The sequence below is a fragment of the Carcharodon carcharias genome, chromosome 31, assembly GCF_017639515.1.
Source record: "Carcharodon carcharias isolate sCarCar2 chromosome 31, sCarCar2.pri, whole genome shotgun sequence".
Classification (NCBI taxonomy): Eukaryota; Metazoa; Chordata; class Chondrichthyes; order Lamniformes; family Lamnidae; genus Carcharodon; species Carcharodon carcharias.
The window spans coordinates 17,505,126-17,526,786 of NC_054497.1; the positions used below are offsets into that span (position 1 = coordinate 17,505,126).

General features: G+C 45.4%; 1 protein-coding gene across 1 annotated transcript in view; it reads left to right on the forward strand.

The window, feature by feature from the left end:
- LOC121271596 (glycogen [starch] synthase, muscle-like) overlaps positions 1 to 21,661 on the forward strand; it is a 149,871-nt gene that overhangs the window by 75,706 nt on the left and 52,504 nt on the right. Inside the window, exon 19 of the mRNA XM_041177631.1 lies at positions 14,191 to 14,269. Within this exon, the coding sequence (XP_041033565.1) occupies positions 14,191 to 14,269 (79 nt within the window). The remainder of the gene's footprint in view (positions 1 to 14,190; positions 14,270 to 21,661) is intronic.

Sequence of the window (21,661 nt, forward strand, 5' to 3'; positions counted from 1 at the left end):
TTGTTAACCTCTGCCACTCCACAACACTAACAGAGGTCAGCATTGCCTATAGCTACAAGCTATACAAGCGGTGCCAAGCTTCAGTGGCTGTACCCAGCCAATGCTATACAATAGCTGCAGGTTTCACAGAATTGTTCCAGCACAGAAGGAGGCCATTTGGTCCATCTTGCCTGCTCCAGCTTTCTGTAGGAACCATTTACCTCATACCTTCTCCCCGAGCCCTGCACGTTTTTCCTTCTCAGATACCAAGCCTTTTGAATGCCTCCACCATGCTGTCAGGCAGTGCATCCCAGATTGTAACCACTTGCTGTGTGAAATTGCTTCTCCTCATGTCTCCACTGCTTCTTTTTCTTATATCTGTGCCCTCTGACCCTTCCACCAATAGGAACATTTTTTTCCCTGTTTACTGAGCTCAGACCCAAAATGATTTTGAATACCTCTATCTTATCTCCTCTCAACCTTGTCTTTTTCAAGGAAAACAATCCCAACTTCTCCAGTCCATCTACATAATTCAAGTTCCTCAATACTGGAGCCATTCTCATGAATTTTATTGCCCTCCCTTGAATGCCTTCATAACTTTCCTAAAGTGTGGCACCCAGAACTGGACACAATACTCCAGTTGAGGCCAAACCAGTGTTTTATTCAAGTTTAACATAACTTCCTTGCTTTTATATTCTATGCAGCTATTAGTAAAGCCTAAGATGCTATATGCTTTATCAGTCGATCTCTCAACTTGTTCTGCCACCTTCACTGATTTATTCACATACACACTCAGCTCCCTCTGCTCCTGCAGCCCATTTAGAATTGTACCTATTATTTTATTTTGGCTCCCCACACTCTTCCTACCAAAATGAATCACTTCACACTCTTTTGCATTGAATTTCATCTGCTGCTTGTCCTCCTATTCTGATGACCTATGGCCTTTTGAAGTTCTAAACTAACCTCCTCACCGTTCACAATGCTTCCAAGTTTCATATCATCCCCAAATGTTGAAATTGTATCCTCTACACTAAGGTCTAGGTCATTAATATATATCAGGAACTGCAGGGCCCAACACTGACCCCTTGGGAACTCCACTACAAACAATCCTCCAGTTCAAAAAACCTCCATTAACCACTGCTTTCTGCTTCCTGTCGTTCAACCAATTCTGTATCCAAAACAAAAACAGAAATACCTGGAAAAACTCAGCAGGTCTGGCAGCATCGGCGGAGAAGAGCAAAGTTGACGTTTCGAGTCATCATGACCCTTCAACAGAACTAAGTAAAAACAGGAAAGGGGTGAAATATAAGCTGGTTTAAGGGGGGTGGGGTGTTGTTGGGACAAGAAAGCAGTGATCAGAGGAGATAACCAAAAATATGTCACAGACAAAAGAACAAAGAGGTGTTGAAGGTGGTGATATTATCTAAAAGAATGTGCTAATTAAGAGTGGAGAGCAGGACTAGCAAGGTAGCTCTAGTGGGGGTGGGGTGAAATAAGCAGTGGGTGGAATACATTTAAAAATAATGGAAATAGGTGGGAAAAGAAAAATCTGTATGAATTATTGGAAAAAACAAAAAGGAGGGGGAAGAAATGGAAAGGGGTTGGGGATGGGGGAGGGAGTTCAAGATCTAAAATTGTTGAACTCAATATTCAGTCCTGAAGGCTCTCTGTTACCTTATCAAAAAACTCCAACAAGTTAATTTGTCCTTGACAAATCTGTGCTGACTTGCCTTAATTAACCTGAAATTGCCAAGTGATTATTAATTTTGTCCTGAATCATCACTTAGAAGCTTCCCCACCACCGAGGATATAACATTTGCAATTTCCAGTCCTTTGGAACCATCCTGGAGTCTAAGGAGGACTGGAAAATTATGGCCAGTACATCCGCAATTTCCAACCTCATTTCTCCCAATATCCTTGGATGCATTTCCCCTGGTCTTTGTAGCAGATGGTACAGCTCATCTGCATGTGGCTTCTTTGAGGGTCTGGCATCATGGACTGAACCCTAGTGTCATTGCCAAGTACATGTGCCAAGGCCTGTAGGTGGTATCTTAGCAAGTGTAGTTAGGCATTCACTTGCCTTAATAGAGTCAGTAGTTAAAACTTGCAACTCCCAATTGCTTAACCTTTGGAGTTTTAATGACCATGTAACTCTGCAGCTGTTGTTTTGTTCAACCTCAACTTTGATGACCTTGTTCCCAGAAAAATCTTCACTATCTTCCATCCTGATGTTCCCTGTTATGGGCTATATCTTTGCGCCCTCATATCAAGGGACACATTAACATACAACTGGCTCAGCTGTCCATCAGCAGATCTGGTTGCTCATATAATACTCAACTGGCCTCACTCTCATTTGCTCAAAACTCTCAAAATGCCAGGATGACTCCATTAATATTGGTCTTTTCTCCATCATCACCACCTTCCCCAAACTGCTCCCTGTGAACTCATTCTCCAACAACAAATGAGCCGAATTTCTGGATTTCTTTCCTTCTCATCCTCTGCAGTCTTTGACACAACCAATAATATAATTTTTCAGGAACATTGTCCCACGATTGACATGTCCAGTGGCACTGTCCTTGCCTAGTTTCACTCTTACCTACCCTTGCTGATCCAGAATATTTGTCAAGTTAAATTAAATAGTTCAATTTTAACGTACAAGCAAAATACCTGTGGATCCTGGAAATCTGAAATAAAAACAGAAAATGCTGGAAATGTTTAGCGGGTCAGGCAGCATCTGTAAAGAGTGAAATAGAGTTTAATGGGCAGAATTTTCTGTTTGGAGACAAAGTGCAGTGTAAGGAGGGAAATAAGGCCTGATTCCCGCTGGTTGGTGTGGCTGCTCCTCACATGAGATCTTCCACTTTTCAGCTCATTAGTTATGCTTCAGCAAGAAGCAGGTTGAATCTCATGGCAAGGCGGGCACATTCCCTCCACCCCGCTGTTACTTCATGGGGTTGAAGGTCGTGGCGCTGCATTTAAATGGCACCCACACACATGTTCATTCACTGCAGCCCAGGTGTGCTCGGAACTTATTGTCCACGATGCCCAGAAGAGCGAGACCCTCCACTCCACAGTTCAGCAAGGTCTTAGACTGGAATTTTTCATCCCTGTTGGAGGCACCTGGTTGGGCAGAGGGAGGAGCAGTACCCTCAAGAAGAAGGGGCATCTGGGGCTCCTTGGGGGGGGAGCAATATGGTGGGAAGGCCAAAAATCAGTTCCACGTCGTTGTGAAACCAGTTCGCTATCGTCTGCTTTGCCTGTCAATGGCGGGTCACCTTTCCCACTGTCCAACATCCGAAACCTAATTTCAATACATTGGCACTTCACCATCTGACCTGCCCGCTGGAATCATCCCCCCCCCACCACCCCCCGCCCCACTCCACCACCTCGAATTTATCTCCCACATTGGCTTGACTTTAGAACATGATTCACAGCTGCATTTACAAGGCGTGCTGAACTTCGGGGAGAGCTCAGAAGTGAGTGCATATTAACGTTGTGCAGTGCTCATGGGGGGGGGGGTCACCCATTCAACTTCAAGGAAGAGGCGGCGCCCATTCAGACTTGGACACAGGCAAGTCACTTTTCCCTGGCTGGCTGATAGTGTGGTGTCAGGACAAGGGCTGCACTGTGGCTGGGGTGAGGGGTGGTCAGGGGAGGGTGGTGGGAAAGGCAGCATGGTCTGATGGTAGTGCATGAGCAATGCTGGTGTTGGGGTGGGGAGGCGAGGGAAGTGGCCACGCATGAGGGAAACCTTGTATTAAGTGAGCATTCTTCCGTAGCTGAGACAGTTCAGGTGTAGCTACGTTGACATGCCTGGAGTTGGATCTCTAGCTTATCCGGCCACTCACGCAATGCAGAAGCATGAAAGTGCCACCAAGCGCTCCGGAGTTTTTCACCTTTCGGGCACAGACTGCAATGAACATTTTAGGGGGCTTCAGAACAATTGGAACAACTGGGCACATTATACAAACTCCTTGAGAAAACTGGCCGTGGAACAGTCACTGGTGGAGGTGCTCACAGCCTCTTGCAATGCCTTCATTAAGGTTTGGACCAGTCTCCCCCATGGTTCAAGCTAACAGCGCAGCCTTGCAGTGCGAGTTAGGAGAATGCTGGTGCCTGAGCTGAGAGTACAGCATGGAGTGCAATGGGCAAAGCTGCTGCCAATTGGTCGGGTGGAGTGGGGGTGGAGGTGGGTGGGATTTCGGGCAGCCATACAGCGCACTGAACTCTGGCCATCCAAGTGTTGGGCAGCAGTCCCCAGAATTCATTAAGGGACCTTGAGATGGAGCTGAAGCCACACCTGTAACCATGAGAGGTCCCTTGGAGACCAATGTTAACCAACGAGTCTCTCTCTTTCATCCTGCAGGAGGAGTACATCAGGAGCATGGAGCCTGGTGACCTAGTTGAATGCCTCATGCCTTATAGGGCGTGGAGGCAAAGGAGTAGAGAGCGACAGAGGCACCTGGTTGGGCTGAAGGAGGAGCAGTACCCTCAAGAAGAAGGAGCAGCTTGGGCTCCTGTGCCATGCCAAGCCGTCGTGGGTTGGTGCCCAGCTAGACCCAGAGTCTACAGGTGGTGCTTGTCGTTCCTGCAGTTGATGGAAAGCCAGTGTCGCTGAAGACTGCGCATGTCCAGGGAACTGGCCGATTACGTCTGCTGCAGGAACATGGAGGGCATCCACTGCCAGTGGTCGTGAAGGTGACTGCGGTGCTCAATTTTTTACACAGTGGCTCCTTCCAGAACTCCACAGGTGACCTGTGCTGGACCTCGCAACCTTCCACACACAAGTGCATCCACTTCATATCCACGAAGGTACAGAACATTCTGTATTTTACCCAGGATTAGGAAAACCAGGAAGCAAGAGCGCTGGGGTTTGCATAGGTCTCTGGTTTTCCACAGGTGCAGGTACCAGCGACTGCACTCACATGGCGCTTGGATCACCATGGCAACAATAGAGCAGTATGTGAACCGCAAGGGCTTCCACTTGTTGAATGTGCAGCAGGTTTGTGACCACAGTAAATGCGTCCTGCAGGTCTGCGCACAGTTTCCAAGGAGTGTCCACGACTCCTACATTCTCAGTAGGTCTCAGATTCCTGACGTCTTCCATCGTTGTCACCTGCTGCATCTTTTACAACCTGGCGCTGCAACGGGCTGGGGGGAGGAGGAGCTGCCCAAGGAGGAGATGGAGGAGCTGCACTTCTCCCCCGATGAGGAGGACATCGATGGGGATGAGGGTGATGAGGTCCTCGAAGGCGAGGATGATGGGAATGACACAGCCGGCATGCTCTGGAGGTCCTCACAGCTGCTACATTCGTGGAGGATGATGATGACATACAGTGAGGACACTCCATAGATCGTCACATTACATCTGTGAACATTTGACTCCTGCCTGGCTTATGGCAGCTCATCTGTGCCCTGTGAACAGGGTCATATCACAGTAATGCAGTGGGGAAACGAACTTCTCTTGATCCTATAGCATCCTCTGTGAGCTGAACCCTTCAGAACTACACTGACACTGGGCACAGATGCCGATGAGATGGGGAGGCCAAGCCGCTCAGAGAGAATGACGGACTCAGTGCCACCGGCCCAGGACATTCTGACAGCAATGATAAGCCCCATCGAGGTGCAGGCGTGACTGATGTGTCCAGTGACTGTGAAGGTGCAACATCTGTGTACTGGGAAGGTTTGACAAAGAACAGGGAGGAGGCCCTGGCCTGAGACATCTGCCTTTATCTTGTGCAGGAACCAAGCATTCACTTCAGACTGACACGAACTCTGATCAGAACAATGTCCTGGACCTAGGTCTCCATGGCAACCACCATCCTGCCAGTGTTGACCTTGGTGCATTGGCTGCTGGTGCTATCACCCCAGCCTGAAGGTGGATGGGCTCCTCAATCGTGCCTTGCAATCTGAGGAGTGCAGAGGACATTGCTTCCTGATGTTCCCGAGGTTCCTTTGCAACTTCAGTAACTGAGTTATGACCGAATCCAGAGATTCCTCATCTGACTCGGACCAGGAGATTTCTGACTTCCAGCAGTCCTCCGAGTGTCGGGGATCTGGGAAGTCCTTGCCTCCGCCTGCTGTGGATCAGACAGTGCGATATGCTCACCAGATTGTGATCCCGAGGCTACTCCAGAGCTAGGTCCCACTGAGATGTGTGTCTCTGTGCTGGTGGAGGGTGTGGGTGAGCGCTGCGATGGGACTTCAATGAGGGTGTCACCAGATTCTTCTTCCGAGGTATCGCCAGGGCTTGAGTCGAGTATCTGGGTCGTGAAACCCCTTGGCTGCTTCCCAGATGTGCCTGCGAAAGCAAGGAGAGATAACTAGTAAATGGCAGGAGACTATGGAACAGGGGAACCGACTCAGCATGATTGTCTGATGGATGTTGGACTGCTGGACCCTCACTTGGTTGAGCACCACCTACCTCATCGCGAGCACAGGAACAGTTTGGATCGTCACCGACAGGCTGGATGGCTCCATTTTCAAATTCTGTGAGGACCTTGATTTCAGGAATTCCTCCACCAACCTGCGACCTCTCCCTCTTGTGTGCCAACTTGTCCTACATGGATATAGTTGGAGAGAGTGTAAGCAAACCACCTGCCAGGCCAACGATAAGGATGCCTGGCATGTGTGGGTGCTGAGTGGTGCCATGGACAGGATGAGGACATGATCTGCAGGGCAGATGAAGGTGTGTGTGTGAGAGTGAATGGTGGTGTCCCATGAACTGGCAGTGAGTGAGATCCCTGTGGATGTGTGATGGGTTTGTGAGTGTGTGAGTTGACAGTGATGAGAAGAGTGACTTCCCCTGCTGGAATGGAGGAGATCATTCATCCTCTTTTAACACTGGGTGGCTGCCCTCTTTTGTAGGGTGTTGGCACTGAGCACCGCTGCCACCCCCTCCCATGCTGGACTGGTGACCTTGCTTGCTGGTCTTTGCCCAGAGTGGTGGTAGAGGACCTCATGGCGGGCTCCCACAGCATCCAGTGGGTGCCTGAGGGGGGGCATCGCTGAACTTAGGGGCAACATGTTTCCTCCCTTTGACTTTCCAGTGCCTTAGACAGTACCAGCTCTGTGCAGGGGTGCCCTTTAAACATGGTGCCTGGATTACTGAAGACTTTAGGTGACGGCGGGGTGGGTGAATCAGAGGTCACCTCACCAGCAACCTGGTGTGTTTCCCAGGAATGCATAATTAATGAGGTGGGATGCACCGGGAATGGGACAATATGGCGCGATAAGCTGCCAATGTGGCCGGCGGGTAAAGTGTCTTTTTTCCTGCCGGTTACCCCACTTTGTGCAAATCTCGGGATGATTCCGCTCCTAATGTTCACCCTGCATCAAAGGCACAAGAGAACTTAACTCGTATCAATTGGTCTTCACTGTATTCGCCCTCGAACCTTGTCACTATGAGGGTCTCATGGACATGTCTTCCACATCGTGCCTGTACGATGGCCTCTTCCTGTTGTGCGTCAGGATCTTCGGCCTCTTTGAATTCATCCTGTTCCACGTCCTCCTCGTTCGAGGAGATGTATACCTCTTCCATGTCTCCATGTGGCAACTTGTCCCCCTTTTGCAGCGCAAGGATGTGTAGGGCACAGCAGGCTGTTTGGGGTCTCTGTCTCTCCGCCCCCTCATTATTCACTCTTTCTCCACGCTGTTTTCACCCAGGGCCACTCTCGCTCATACTGCTGATGACTGAACATCATGACTGGCACTGGATGTCCTCCCAGTCTATGAGGAGTGAGATCATCATGGAGAATGTGGCTTAGCAATAACCTGCTCACTGGTGCTTAGTTTGGGTTCTGCTAGGACCACACAGCTCCTGACATCATTCCAGCCTTGGTTCAAACATGGACAACAGAGCTGAACTCCCGAGGTGAGGTAAGAGTGACTGCTCTTGACATCAAGGCAGCATTTGACCGAGTGTGGCATCAAGGAGCCCTAGCAAAACTGGAGTCAATGGGAATCAGGGGAAAACTCTCCGCTGGTTAGAGTCATAGGACAAAGGAAGATGGTTGTGGTTGTTGGAGGTCAGTCATTTCAGTTCCAGGACATCACTGCAGGAGTTCCTCAGGGTAGTGTCCTCGGCCCAACCATCTTCAGATGCTTCATCAATGACCTTCCTTCAAACATAAGGTCAGAATTGGGGATGTTCACTGATGATTACACAATGTTCAGCAGCATTCACGACTCCTCAGATACTGAAGCAGTCCATGTCCAAGAGGTTTAAGGGGGATGTGAGGAAAATCTTTTTGACCCAGAGGGTGGTGGCGGTCTGGAATGCGCTGCCTGGGAGGGTGGTGGAGGCGGGTTGCCTCACATCCTTTAAAAAGTACCTGGATGAGCACTTGGCACATCATAACATTCAAGGCTACGGGCCAAGTACTGGCAAATGGGATTAGGTAGGTAGGTCAGGTGTTTCTCACGTGTCGGTGCAGACTCGATGGGCCGAAGGGCCCCTTCTGCACTGAGATTCTGTGATTCTGTGATTGTTGTAAAAGGTTCATTAATGTCCTTTAGGGAAGGAAATCTGTCATCCCTACCTGGTCTGGCCCACAGCAATGTGGTTGACTCTTAAATGACCTCTGAACAAGGCAATTAGGGATGGGCAATAAATGCTGACTTAGCCGGCGACACCCACACCCCATGATTGAATATTAAAAAAAATATATATATATGATACGCTACATCCCTAGACATCCCTCTGTGGATTTGGTCCCTCCTCATCAGCATCCAGGTCCTCCTTGGGCCTTGGTGGCTCTTGTTCCTCAAGGACGATGGTCTTTCCTGAGCTGTGCCATATGATGTGCCCTTCTCCTCCTCACTCTCATCAAACATATCAAGAAGGTAGCATTGCCTGCAGCCTGCATTCCGCACTCCTCCTTGTCTCAAATAGAACAGAGACATGATTGCACCCTACCCTGGAAGTCTCTCCCTGCATCGCCAAGCTGGTGTGAAGCCCTAGACCTGCCCTTATTCCTTGTACTGAAGCATGTCCTGAAGGTTCACAGGTGGCTGGAGACCCCGCTCCGTCATGACTGCACATTAACAACTAAACTTTGATCAAGGTCACTACAGCCATGTGCTCTTACCCTAAGTCAGGCTACTACTTCTTTAGACTAGACACTAACCAGCCTTGCACTAAGTTCATGACCGCAAGTATTGTGGGCTATAAGCCATGACCATTGAAACGATAATGTGGAGCCTTGTTTTGAACTTGTTGCTTATGTGCAGCTGCCACGTTTGATCCTCCTTCCCTGTTTACCTGCTTCTGTGACAGACATGTTTCACCAAGCCCTAACAGACCCTCGCATGAATGTGCTCCATGAGTTAAGGTGCCACACTCCTTCAATTGGCGTTTGAGCCTTGATCTGTGTGTCTTGAGCTGATAGTTATAAGGGTGTCCCGTCAATCGTCCAAAATTGTAGTTGTTGACTCCTCTAAACACCCTCAGACCCCCTCCCAAGGCAAATTTTTTTCAAACATTGTTTTTCAACTGTCTCATGCGTATCCATCATGGTGGTGCTGCGTTTTGTCTAGTGACCAGCTTTCAACCTCCCCCCTTACCCTCCAAGTCCTTCCTATCCTCCTGCATCCTCACTGCCTCTATATTCCCCTTCCCCTGACCTCTCTTCTGCCTCCCCCGTTACCCTAAAGCCAATCTTTACAGATGTTGATTGATAGATCCCCTTGAAACATTTCGTGTAGATGTCCCCATGCGTTGATCTGGCCCCTCCCATTCTTGAGGCCAACCCACCCACCATGAGACCATACAATAACCCTCCGTGACTTACCAACTCCCACTTTACAGGATGCAGATGCCTCCCCTGACCGTGACTGTGTCATGTGCTGCCCAGCACGGATCCTCCAACCATCAGCACCAACATCTGTAACCAACTGACCACGCACTGCACACCATGCTGAGCTTGATCGTCACTGCCCAGAGAGGCCTTCCTCCTCCCAGGACTGGGACAAAGATGTGCATGTCATGCAGAGCCCTGTAGCATGACCCACTCAGCTCCAGGACTGTCTTCCCAATCTGCCTCGGACAATGTGGCCTCAGCCCCAGGACTGTCCCACACTAGAATCCTCTGAGCTTTTAACAACTACCCCCTCCCCCCTCCCAGTTTTGCATCTGTGTTGCACTCTTACCTCCTGTGTTCCACTCACTCCCCCACAGTGATGCCTCTGTATTCCCCCCTTCCCTCTTGTGTTGCACTCACCACTCTCGCCCTCGCAGTGATGCCCCTGTCTTTCCCCTCCCCACTGGTATTGCCCCCCGTGTGCCAGCCTTGGCACAGCTTCTGACAAACACTGGGATCTCGCAGCATCGCTGTTGAAGATAGACAAAAACGTCTGCATACCTTAAAGTTGCTGGTGGAGTAAAGGTCAGCAGGTGCATGTCACTTATTCTTGGATTGTGAAACAGACCATTCTAACTAGCCATTGGTGGGACACTTAAATTTGGAGGGAGAACAGGATTTTGGCGAGTTGTATTTTTATTGAGCCTGAAGTGCAAATAGATGCAAATTTGGTTCCCAACATCGATCAGTGGGAAAGTCTTTAACCCGCCAGGAAAGCTGGGAGAACAAAATGCTGAACTAATTTTCCACTGGCGGGAAACTGACTTTTGCCATCACTCCAAATGTTGTGCCCCTGCCAGCCACCTGACCAAGCATTGGCAGGAATGGAAATTTCTGCCCAATGATCACTGATGTTTCAGTCAGCGTTTGAATGAAAGGTCACAGATGGTACAATTTTAAAGCGGGAGCAGGAACAGAGAGATCTGGGCGTTTTACATTAATGTTTGAAGACGGCAAGATAAAAGCAGCTGGAAAAGTAGATGGCTTTAAAAATAGAGACAGCATTTTGGTATTTTAACCTGACTTCGATATTGGAACACAGAATAAAATTTCAAAATTTACCAGTGATACCAAACATGGAGATATGACAAACAGTGAGGATGATACTTATTGACTGAAACAGCACATAGATAGGCTAGCAGAATGGGCAGACAAATGGAATTTAATGCAGAGAAGTGTGAGGTGATGCATTTTGGCAGAAGGGATAGGGAGAGGCAGTATAAACTGAATGGCACAGCCCTGAAGCATGTGCAGAGTTTAAGGATGCTTGGGAGATCCATGTGCATTGATTTCTGAAGGTGACCGGACATATTGAGAGATTAATTTACAAAGCATTATGGGATCTTGGGCTTCATAAACAGAGATACCGAGTACAAAAGCAAGGAGTTTACAGTGAACCTTTATAAAGCTCTGGTTAGGCCACAACTAGAGTGTTGCCACCAGTTCTGGTCAGCACAATTTAAGAAGGATGTGAGGGTCCTTGACAGGGTCCCAAAGAGATTTACCAGAATGGTTCCAGGGATGATGGATTTTAGCTACGAGGTGAGGTTGGAGAAGTTGGGGATGTTCTCCTTGGAATAAAGGAGATAGAGGGGAGATTTGATAGAGGGGTACAAGATGATGACCGGTTTAGAAAAGATCGACAAAGGAAAGCTGTTCCCATGAGCTGATGTTACAAGTTCCAAGGAACACAGATTTAAGGTTTTCGGCAAGAGATGCTGAGTGATAATGAGCTGGACTCGCTGTCTATGAGGGTGGTGGAAGCAGAGGTGATGAAAGATTACTGAAGGAAATTGAATTGCACGTGAGAGAAATAAACTTGTGGATTATGGGTATGGAGTGGGGAAATGGGACAAATGCTCCACAGAAAACTGGCAGGGACTTAATGGAACAAATTCCCACCTTCTTGCTGTTATGACTAACACTGTCTATTTCACCTTCCCCTTCACTAACTTGTGTTTTGTAACTAAGGTTGGGGTTTTGTTCCTGCGATGGGGGTTCCCTCCTGACCCATTGGAGAACTGGTGGAAACTCTGCTTTGCTGCCGTGGGGGAGCCTGACACAATTAATTACCTGTCAGTCACTTAAATGGCCGGTGTCAGGGATTTAGGAACCCGGAGGCGGAAATCCCACTCGCCTAGAGCTGCCGGCCATTCAGAGGCTGGCAGCTCCCCACTGCCCCCAGGATCGCTGGCAGCTGTCTTCACCAGGGATCGTTGTTGGATACCTGGGCACTGGTGAGTGGGGTGGGATGGAGATACGGGGAGGGTGTCGCTGGGAGGGAGGTGGGAGAGCACAGTGGGGAGAGGGATCAGACAAAGGCAGTGGGTGTGGTGACTCCCTGTGGGTGCTGACGCTGGGCTCTTCAATTGGGCTCTGAGTGCTTGTCAGCGAGGGACGTCTCCTATGATGCTTCAGGCAAACCTGACTTGTTTGCTGGGTGACCTTCAGGAGGCATGGGAGAGCCATACCATCCTGAATAATCCCTGAACCATGGGAGAGCCGTATGGCCCTGTATAATCCCTGAACCATGGGAGAGCCATATGGTCCTGTATAATCCCTGAACCACCACTAAATTCTGGTGAGCTCGGTTAATTGGTATCAAGTGACTCATCAGTGAGACTAATCATTGACATCCCACTGCTGGTGGGTGGGATTCCCACACTGGGCCCTTCCTGGCCCCAACTTAATTGGGGACAGTTTTCCCCAATGCTGGGAATCTGATGTGAGTACTCCTGCCAATTTTCCCAACTCCCCATCCCACAATTATCCCTCCTCCTGCAGGCACAATTACATTCCATCTAGAGTCTTAATTTCAATCTCACATCTATGGTTTTCATTTTTCAAAAAAAAAAATTTAACAAGTCATAATGAGTGCAAAGAAACGCTTACAGAACAGCAATAATTCAATGCACTTCCATTTGGAAGAGAAAGAAAAGAGAAGTTGGAGGAAAAGGAAGAAAAAGGAAAGAGAAAAAAATCCTTTCCAACCCCCCAAAATATAAATAATAAGAAAATCAACAACAATCATAGGTCAGATATAGTTTCACCTGATATAACACATACAACCTAATTAAGGTCAGTTATGTAAAAGCAGAGAGCTGTAGCTCCTCAAAATAATCTAAGAAAGATTGCCAAGCTACATAAAATCCATCCGTGGAGCCTCTTACAGTGTACTTTATTTTCTCAAGTTTAAGATTCTGCATAAGATCATGTAAACAATTAGTAAAAGAAGGTGGGCAGACTGTTTCCAATTTAATAGAATAATGCATCTAGCCAATAATGTTGAAAAGGCAAGCACATCAGTCTGAAATTTTGTAAGAGGGATGTCATTTGGTTCCACTCCAAAGAGTGTAGTAATAGGAGAGGGTACAATATTGCTACTAAAAATATGAGAGTGATGTGAAAATTTTTGTCCAAAACATCTATGGTTTTCTGAGGATTAATGCTGAGGCTTCCCAACCTTCAACCTCCAAAAAGTTTGGCTCATCCAAAATTCTTCTGCTTATATCACATCTTGTACAAAGTTTCGTTCATCTATGATCTCTGCACGTGCTGATCTACATTGGCTCCTGGTCTTCATTCACCTCCAATCTCTGTAACCTCCTTCAGCCTGTCAACCATCAGAGAAGTTTGTATCCCTCTTATCCTGCCCCCATGAGTCTCTCCATCCTATCATCCAACCTTAAGTCAGTTAGGCCTAAGGCACTAGAATTCCTTCCTTAAATGTATCTGGCTCTGCAATCCCTTTCTTCCTTTAAAACACTCCTTAAAACTCATCTCTTTGACCAAGCTTTTGGTCATTGCTCCTAATGTCCCCTTCTTTGGCTTTTTGTTAGTTTTTGGCTGTAAAGCATCTATATTTAAATTATAGGCACTATGTTAGTGCAAGTTGTTGTTCTAACTCTCTATGGCATTTTGTTGCCTTGTTCCCACTTATATCTAACACAAATACAGAGTAAATTGAGACTTCAGAAAAAAAAACTCAAAAATGAGCTGCGTAAATATCTGATTGGGAAAAAAGATTTGAAATGGTGGGATATGTATGGACAGAGGTAGTAACTCAGATGGTGATGACATCCTCTTTCTGCAGGTTGTAGGAATCTGTGGTGAACAGTAGAGCAACATTGTCCAAGTGAACATTCGTCAATTCAGTTAGTTCTGAATATTGCTTAACTGTATTTGATGAATTGGGGAATATGAATTTTGTTAAGATAACAATATAAAGCTCAGCTTTCTCTGTCACTCTCTCTATATTTAATATATTATACACAGACATGGTACAAGGAACAGGCTTGATGGGTTGAATGGGCTTCTCATTCCATACTTTTTTGTTTTTAATTGAATGCAGTGGAGAGTTACCAGAAGCGAATAAAATGATTGACCAAGAGGATTTCGTTATGATGAAGAGAGCCCTACTTTCTACCCAGGTGAGAAATACCTATTAAAAGATGTCCAAAAGTTAGGAGGGGAAGTAAGGTCACTGACACTTAAACAACTGGATAAAATTTGCTTTGTAAAGCTGCCAAGGTAATCGGATAAACTCATGACTCATTTGAAGCATTGCTGTGGCTGCAGATATAATTGTGTGTGCTCTGCACATCCATAAATGTCTGTTTAATTCTCTCAATGTGTGGACTAGAATCATGGAATGACACTGTGCAGAAGGAGACATTTGGCCCATTGTGCCTGTGCTAGCTCTTCGAAAGAGTTATCCAATTAGTTTTGTTACCTAGCTCTTTCCCCATAGCCCTGCAAATGTTTTCCCCCCGTAAGGCCTTACCCAATTCCCTTTTGAAAATTGCTCTTCAATCCATTTCAGGTAGTGCATGTAAGGTCCCGACAACTTGCTGCATAAACTAAATTCTCCTCACCTGACCTCTGGTTGATCTGCCAGTTACCTTAAATTTTCTATCTCTGGTTACTAATCCTCCTACTATTGGAAAAGATTCATCCTTATTTACTCTATTAAAATCCTTCATTATTTTGAACATTTATACTAAATCACTCTTGAACATTTTCTTCTCTAAAGCCAACTCCAACTTCTTTGGCTTGTAAATGTAGTTTTGACGTTTTTCATATCTGATCCCATTGTAAATCTCCCCTGTGCTAAGAGCTTGACATCTTTCCTAAAAGGCAGACTAGGGGCTAAAAGAGTGAGGAAGTTAGGGAAATTAATATCAATAGAGAAAAAGTATTGGAGAAACTTAAGGGACTAAAATGCAACAAATCCTCAGGACCTGATGACCTACACCCTAGGGTTCCAAAGAAGAGAGCTGAAGAGACAAATCACTTAATACTTCTCTGGGTTAAATTTCATCTGTCATGTGTTGCCATTTCAGGAGTCTGTCTTCATCCTCCTGAAACCTGGCACAATGTTCCTCACTGTTTACCACATCTCCAAGTTTCATGTCATCCATGTTCTCCATGTTGAGGCCATTAAAATGTATCAAAAAGAGCAATGGTCCCTGGGGAATATCAATCAACATTTCCTACCAGTCTGAAAAACAACTGATCACTACTTCTCTTTGTTTTTTATTCCTTAGCCAATCCATGCTGCCACTGCTGCTTTCATTTTATGGTTTCAATTTCGCTAACAAGTCCACTCTATGATATTTCATCAAATGGATTTTAGAAGTCCATATACACATCAGTCATGACCCTCATCACCCTGTAACTTTATCAAAGAACTCAAGTTAGTCAAATGTGATTTGTCATAAAACAAAAACTGGCATGTTTGTTAAGCAAACCATAGTTTTCCAAATGCCAATTAATTTTGCCGCTGTTAGGCTGACTTGCCTGTAGGCAAGTTTATTCTTTTCCTTTTTTATGCAATCCTCCAGTCTGCTGAAGGATTGGAGGACTAATCTGTTTAAATGAGAAACTTAACAGTGATTGTATTTTCACATCTTTCATCTTTCTCTATTGTTTATAGTTTGTGTATAATAATCTTGTATGTGACCTGCCCCATAAACTGTACTTCCTTTTGACACGATACTTCGAGTAATGCTTGTATACTATGCAGTGTCAAAATTTATAACTGGAGTTCCACATTTCCAATTTCCACTGCCCTTTATGTGAGGAAGTGCCTCCTGACACCATTTCTGATTGATCTAGCCCTAATTTTAAGCTAATGCTCCTTTATTGTGGGCTCCTACAACCAGAGGAAATAGTTACATATGAACATGCGTTCGAGGAGCAGGAGAAGGCCATTTGGCTCTTTGAACCTGCTCTACCATTCAATAAGATCATGGCTGATCTGATAGTCACTTGAAATCTGTATCTCGCCTACCCCTGATAACCTATCTCCCCTTACTTACCAAGAACCTATCCACCTCTGCCTTAAAAATATTCAAAGACTCTACTTTCACTGCCTTTTCAGGAAGAGAGTTCCAAAGACTCACGACTCTGAGAGAAAAAAAACTTCACCTCATCTCCCTTTTAAATGGGCAAACCCTTATTTTTAAACAGTGACCCCTAGTTCTAGATTCTTCCATGAGAGGAAACACCCTCTCCACATCCACCCTGTCAAGACCCCTCAGGATCTTATATGTTTCAATCAAGTTGCCTCTTACTCTTCTAAACTCCAGTGGATACAAGCCTAGTCTGTCCAACCTTTCCTCATAAGACAACCCGTCCATTCCAGGTATTAGTCTGATAAACCTTCTCTGAACTGCTTCTAACGCATTTACATCCTTCCTTAAATAAGGAGATCAATACTGTACACAGTGCTCTACCCTATCAAATTCTTTAATCATCTTAAATACCTTAAATAGATCACCGTTTAATCTTCTAAACTCAAGGGAATATAAACCTAAAGGTATTTTTCCCTGAAGGGACCATAAAAAGGTTAGGAAAGAAGTTAAAGAAATGATTAAAAAGGCAACATCTTAACCCACTATCCAATTGAACTACTTTATGGAAAATTAAGATTCAAATGATTTTGCGCAGAAATCCATGAATTCACTTCACAAAATTAGCTTCATTTGTTCATAATTTGTCCCAAATTGCTGATTGCTTTCAAAATGAAAATGTTTAGGTTCAGTCATTGAACTGAGTTGTGTCTGAGTGCTCAAATTTTCACTATTTAAAATATGGCAGTTGAATTGAACTGAGACCCTGGACAACACATATTGGGAAAAATGAACGATTACTTCTTTATTTTGGGTAAAGTTTGACGGGTATCTGGATATGCATCTCAAGTGCCGTAAACTGCAGGGCTACAGACCAAATGCTGGAAAGTGAGATTAGGCTGGGAGGCTGGTTTTTGGCTGATGGAGACACAATGGGCCATGGCCATAAACTTTCTAAGATTCTATGATTCTTGGCTTCACCTCCAGTGTGGTAGAATTGATATTAAACTTACACAGAACTTTGGCTTGACCCTAATTAAGAGCAATGTGAACAGTTCTAATCTCTATGTTATCAAAAGGATATAGAGACACCAGAGAAGTTGCAAAAAAGATTGAGAGTGAGTTAAAAACAAAAAACTGCGGATGCTGGAAATCCAAAACAAAAACAGAAACAGAAATACCTGGAAAAACTCAGCAGGTCTGGCAGCATCGGCGGAGAAGAGTACGGCTGGCGTTTCGAATCCTCATGACCCTTCAACAGAACTAAGTAAAAATAGGAAAGGGGTGAAATATAAGCTGGTTTAAGAGGGGTGGGGAGGGGTGGGGTTTGTTGGGACTTTTTTTTGTGTTTTTTTTTGAAGATGCAACACCTGCCCTTTCACTTCCCCTCTCCTCACCGTCCAAGGGCCCAAACACTCCTTTCAAGTGAAGCAGCATTTCACTTGCATTTCCCCCAACTTAGTCTACTGCATTCCTTGCTCCCAATGCAGTTTCCTCTACATTGAAGAGACCAAACGCAGACTGGGTGACCGCTTTGCAGAACACCTGCGGTCTGTCCGCAAGCATGACCCAGACCTCCCTGTCGCTTGCCATTTCCACACACCACCCTGCTCTAATGCCCACATGTCTGTCCTTGGCTTGCTGCATTGTTCCAGTGAAGCTCAACGCACACTGGAGGAACAGCACCTCATCTTCCGACTAGGCACTTTACAGCCTTCTGGACTGAATATTGAGTTCAACAATTTTAGATCTTGAACTCTCTCCTCCATCCCCACCCCCTTCCCATTTCTTCCCCCCTCCTTTTTGTTTTTTCCAATAATTTATATAGATTTTTTCTTTTCCCACCTATTTCCATTATTTTTAAATGTATTTCCACCATTGTTTATTTCTACCTTTTAGTTCTCCCCCACCCCCACTAGAGCTATCTGTACCTTATCTGTCCTGTCTTCTACTCTTAATTAGCACATTCCTTTAGATAATATCACTACCTTCAACACCTCTTTGTTCTTTTGTCTGTGACGGCTTTTGGTTATCTCCACCTATCACTGCTTGCTTGTCCCAACAAACCCCCCCTTCCCCCCCACCACTTAAACCAACTTATATTTCACCCCTTTCCTAATTTTACTTAGTTCTGTTGAAAGGTCATGAGGCCTCGAAACGTCAACTGTGCTGTCCTCCGCCGATGCTGCCAGACCTGCTGAGTTTTTTCCAGGTATTTCTGTTTCTGTTTTTGTTGAGAATGGGTTTACAGCTATAAGGGATGAATGAACAGGCTAGGGCTTTTATCTCTAGAAAGAGAGGGGTGACCTGTCAGAGCTCTTGAAGATTATGAAAGGCAGAGAAGAGATATTTCCACGGGCAGAAATGTTTGCTTGGTGGGTGGGCAGGCGCCTGACCCGCTCGAGTGTGAAATGATGGGTGTTGACATTGGCCGAGCGTGTCGACACCAACACACAGTCACACGATAGTTCAGTCGGCGGGCGCGCACTGTAGTTGGCAATGCTCCCGCCGTCAATTAAAAGGCCTGATAAGGACAAAAAATAATAAATTGACCTAAATTTTTCACTGCCCATCCAATCTAATGGTTGACAGGCAGGCGAAAAGGCCAAGCGGCCTTTGCATTCTTTTGGAAACCTCATCCACGAGCCTCATCCTCGTACACTCTCAAAGCCTGGGGATTGAGGCCATGCTGGATTTTACTGGATTTTGGGTTTAGCTAGATTTTGGGTTTTGCTGGATTTTGGGTTTAGCTGGATTTTGGGTTTAGCTGGAGTTTGGGTTTTGCTGGAGTTTGGGTTTTGCTGGAGTTTGGGTTTAGCCGGATTTTGGGTTTAGCCGGATTTTGGGTTTTGCTGGATTTTAGGTTTAGCTGGATTTTGGGTTTTGCTGGATTTTGGGTTGGGTGCTTTGGGCAATGGGCAGTTTGGGTCAATCCAGGTTGGGTGGGGTCAAGGGTCACTTGGAGCCTATGGACCGCACAAGCAGTGAAGGGGATAACAAGTGCCGTCCCATACAGTGTCTCACCAAATCATCCAGATAAATTAATTTTAATTGAGTGAAATAAAAAAAGGTGAATGGTTTTCAGACAACCCTTTTTTAGATAGCTGGTTTTGAGAAGGAGATGCTGATGGGATTAAATGACAGGTGGGAGGAGGTTCATGTAGAACATAAACACCACTTTAGAACTGTTGTTCTGTAAATAATTTGAAATCTGTACTCATAATTTAACCTATTTAATCCCAGTATAATTCTGGTGAATCAGTTCTGTAATCCCCTAAAAGATCATTATACCCTTTCTGAGATGCAGCGTCCAAAACTGAAAGCAGTATTCGAATTGAGGGTCTAACCAGAACTGCACCCAGCTGTAACATAACTTCTCCTTCCTATTCAAGTATACTTAAGAAAAAGGCTAATATTCCATTAGCTTTTTCATTTATATTTTGTACCAGTAGGGGGAGGATCCAGTTGTTGTGGTCCACGTAGGTACCAATGACACATGTAGGACTAGCAAAGAGGTTCTGCTGAGGGACTACGAGTAGCTTGGGGCTAAATTAAAAAGCAGAACCACAAAGCTAATAATCTCTAGATTACTACCTGAGCTATGTGCAAATTGGCGTAGGGTAAATAAGATTAGAGAGGTAAATGCGAGGCTCAGAGATTGGTGTGGGAGAAATGGGTTCCGATTCAGGGGGCACTGGTACCAGTACTGGGGAAGGAGAGAGCTGTTCCGCTGGGATGGGCTTCATTTGAGCCATGCTGGGACCAGTGCCCTGGCAAATTGTATAACTAGGGATGTAGACAGAACACTTTCAACTAATTAGTTGGGAGGAGGGTCCAATTGCAGGGAAGTTTTAAAAAATCAAAAACAAACGAGAGAGCAGAAGTGCAGAGTAGTAAAGAGGTGAACAATAATCAAAGTGTGACAGGAAGGAGCAGAAAATAAAAGCAGAAGAGTGCAGCAGAAGTCAGAACCGGAATGAGCAATAATGGTAAAAAGTCAAAGCTTAAATCATGCAGCATTTGTAACAAGATAGATGAGTTGATGGCACAAGTAGAAATAAATGAATATGACTTGATAACTATTACAGAGATGTGGTTGCAGGGTGACCAGGTCTGGGAACTCAATATTCAAGGGTATCTGACGTTTCAGAAAAATAGGCAAAAAAGAAAAGGAGGTGGGTAAGCTTTGTTAATAAAGGAATGTATCTGTGGATTGGTGAGTAGTGATACAGGTGCAATAGATCGTGATGTGGAATCAGTTTGGGTGGAAATAAGGAATAGCAAGGGGAAGAAGTCATGGGTGGAAGTCGTCTATAGGCCCCCAAAGAGTTGCCTCACTGTAGGACAAAGTATAAATCAGGAAATAATGGAGGTGTGTAAGAAGGGCGCTACAATTGTCATGGGTGAGTTTAATCTGCATGTTGACTGGAGAAATCAGATTGACAGGGGTAACATGGAAGACGAGTTTGTAGAGTACATCAAGGATTGTTTCTTAGGGTAATACGTTGCAGAACCTACTCGGGAACAGGCTATTTTAGATCTAGTAATGTGTAATGAGGTGGCATTAATAAAAGGTCTCATAGTTAAGGATCCACTCGGGGATAGCCATCACAACATGGTAGAATGTCAAATTCAGTTTGAGGGTGAGCAACTCGGGTCTCAAACCAGTGTCCTCAACTTAAATAAGGGCAATCGTAGAGGTATGAAGAAAGAGTTGTCTAAAGCGGGATGGGAAAATAGACGAAGGGGAAAGTCAGTGGATGAGCAGTGGCAGACATTTAAACAGATTTCACAATGCTGAGCAAAAATTTATCCCAGTCAAAAAGGACTCGATGAGAAGGATGAACCACCCATGGTTAACAAAGGTAGTCAAGGAGAGTATCTAATCAAAAACTAAGGCATACAAAATGGCGAAAACTAGTGGTAGGCCAGAGGATTGGGAACTGTTTAGGAACCAGCAGCAGATGACTAAAAAACTAATAAAGAGGGGGAAAATTGATTATGAAAGTAAATTGGCAAGAAATATAAAAACAATCAGCAAGAGCTTCCACAAGTATATTAAAGGAAAGAGAGTGGCTAAAGTGAGTGTGGGACCCTTGGAGGATGCAACTGGAGAATTAATAATGGGGAACAGGGAAATGGCAGATAATTTAAACCAATATTTTGCATTGTTCTTCACGGTGGAGGACACTATAAACATCCCAAAGATATCAGAGAAGCAAGGAGCTAATGAAAAGAAAGATCTTGTAACAGTCTCTATCATGAGGGACAAAGTATTTGATAAACTAATGGGACTAAAGCCAGACAAGTCACCAGGACCTGATGGCTTGAATCCAAGAGTATTAAAGGAAGTGGCTGCAGAGATAGTGGAGGCAATGGTTCGAAATATTCCAGAACGGTCTGGATTCCAGGAGGATCCCAGCAGATTGGAAAACCGTTAATGTGAAGCCCCTGTTCAAGAAGGGAGGG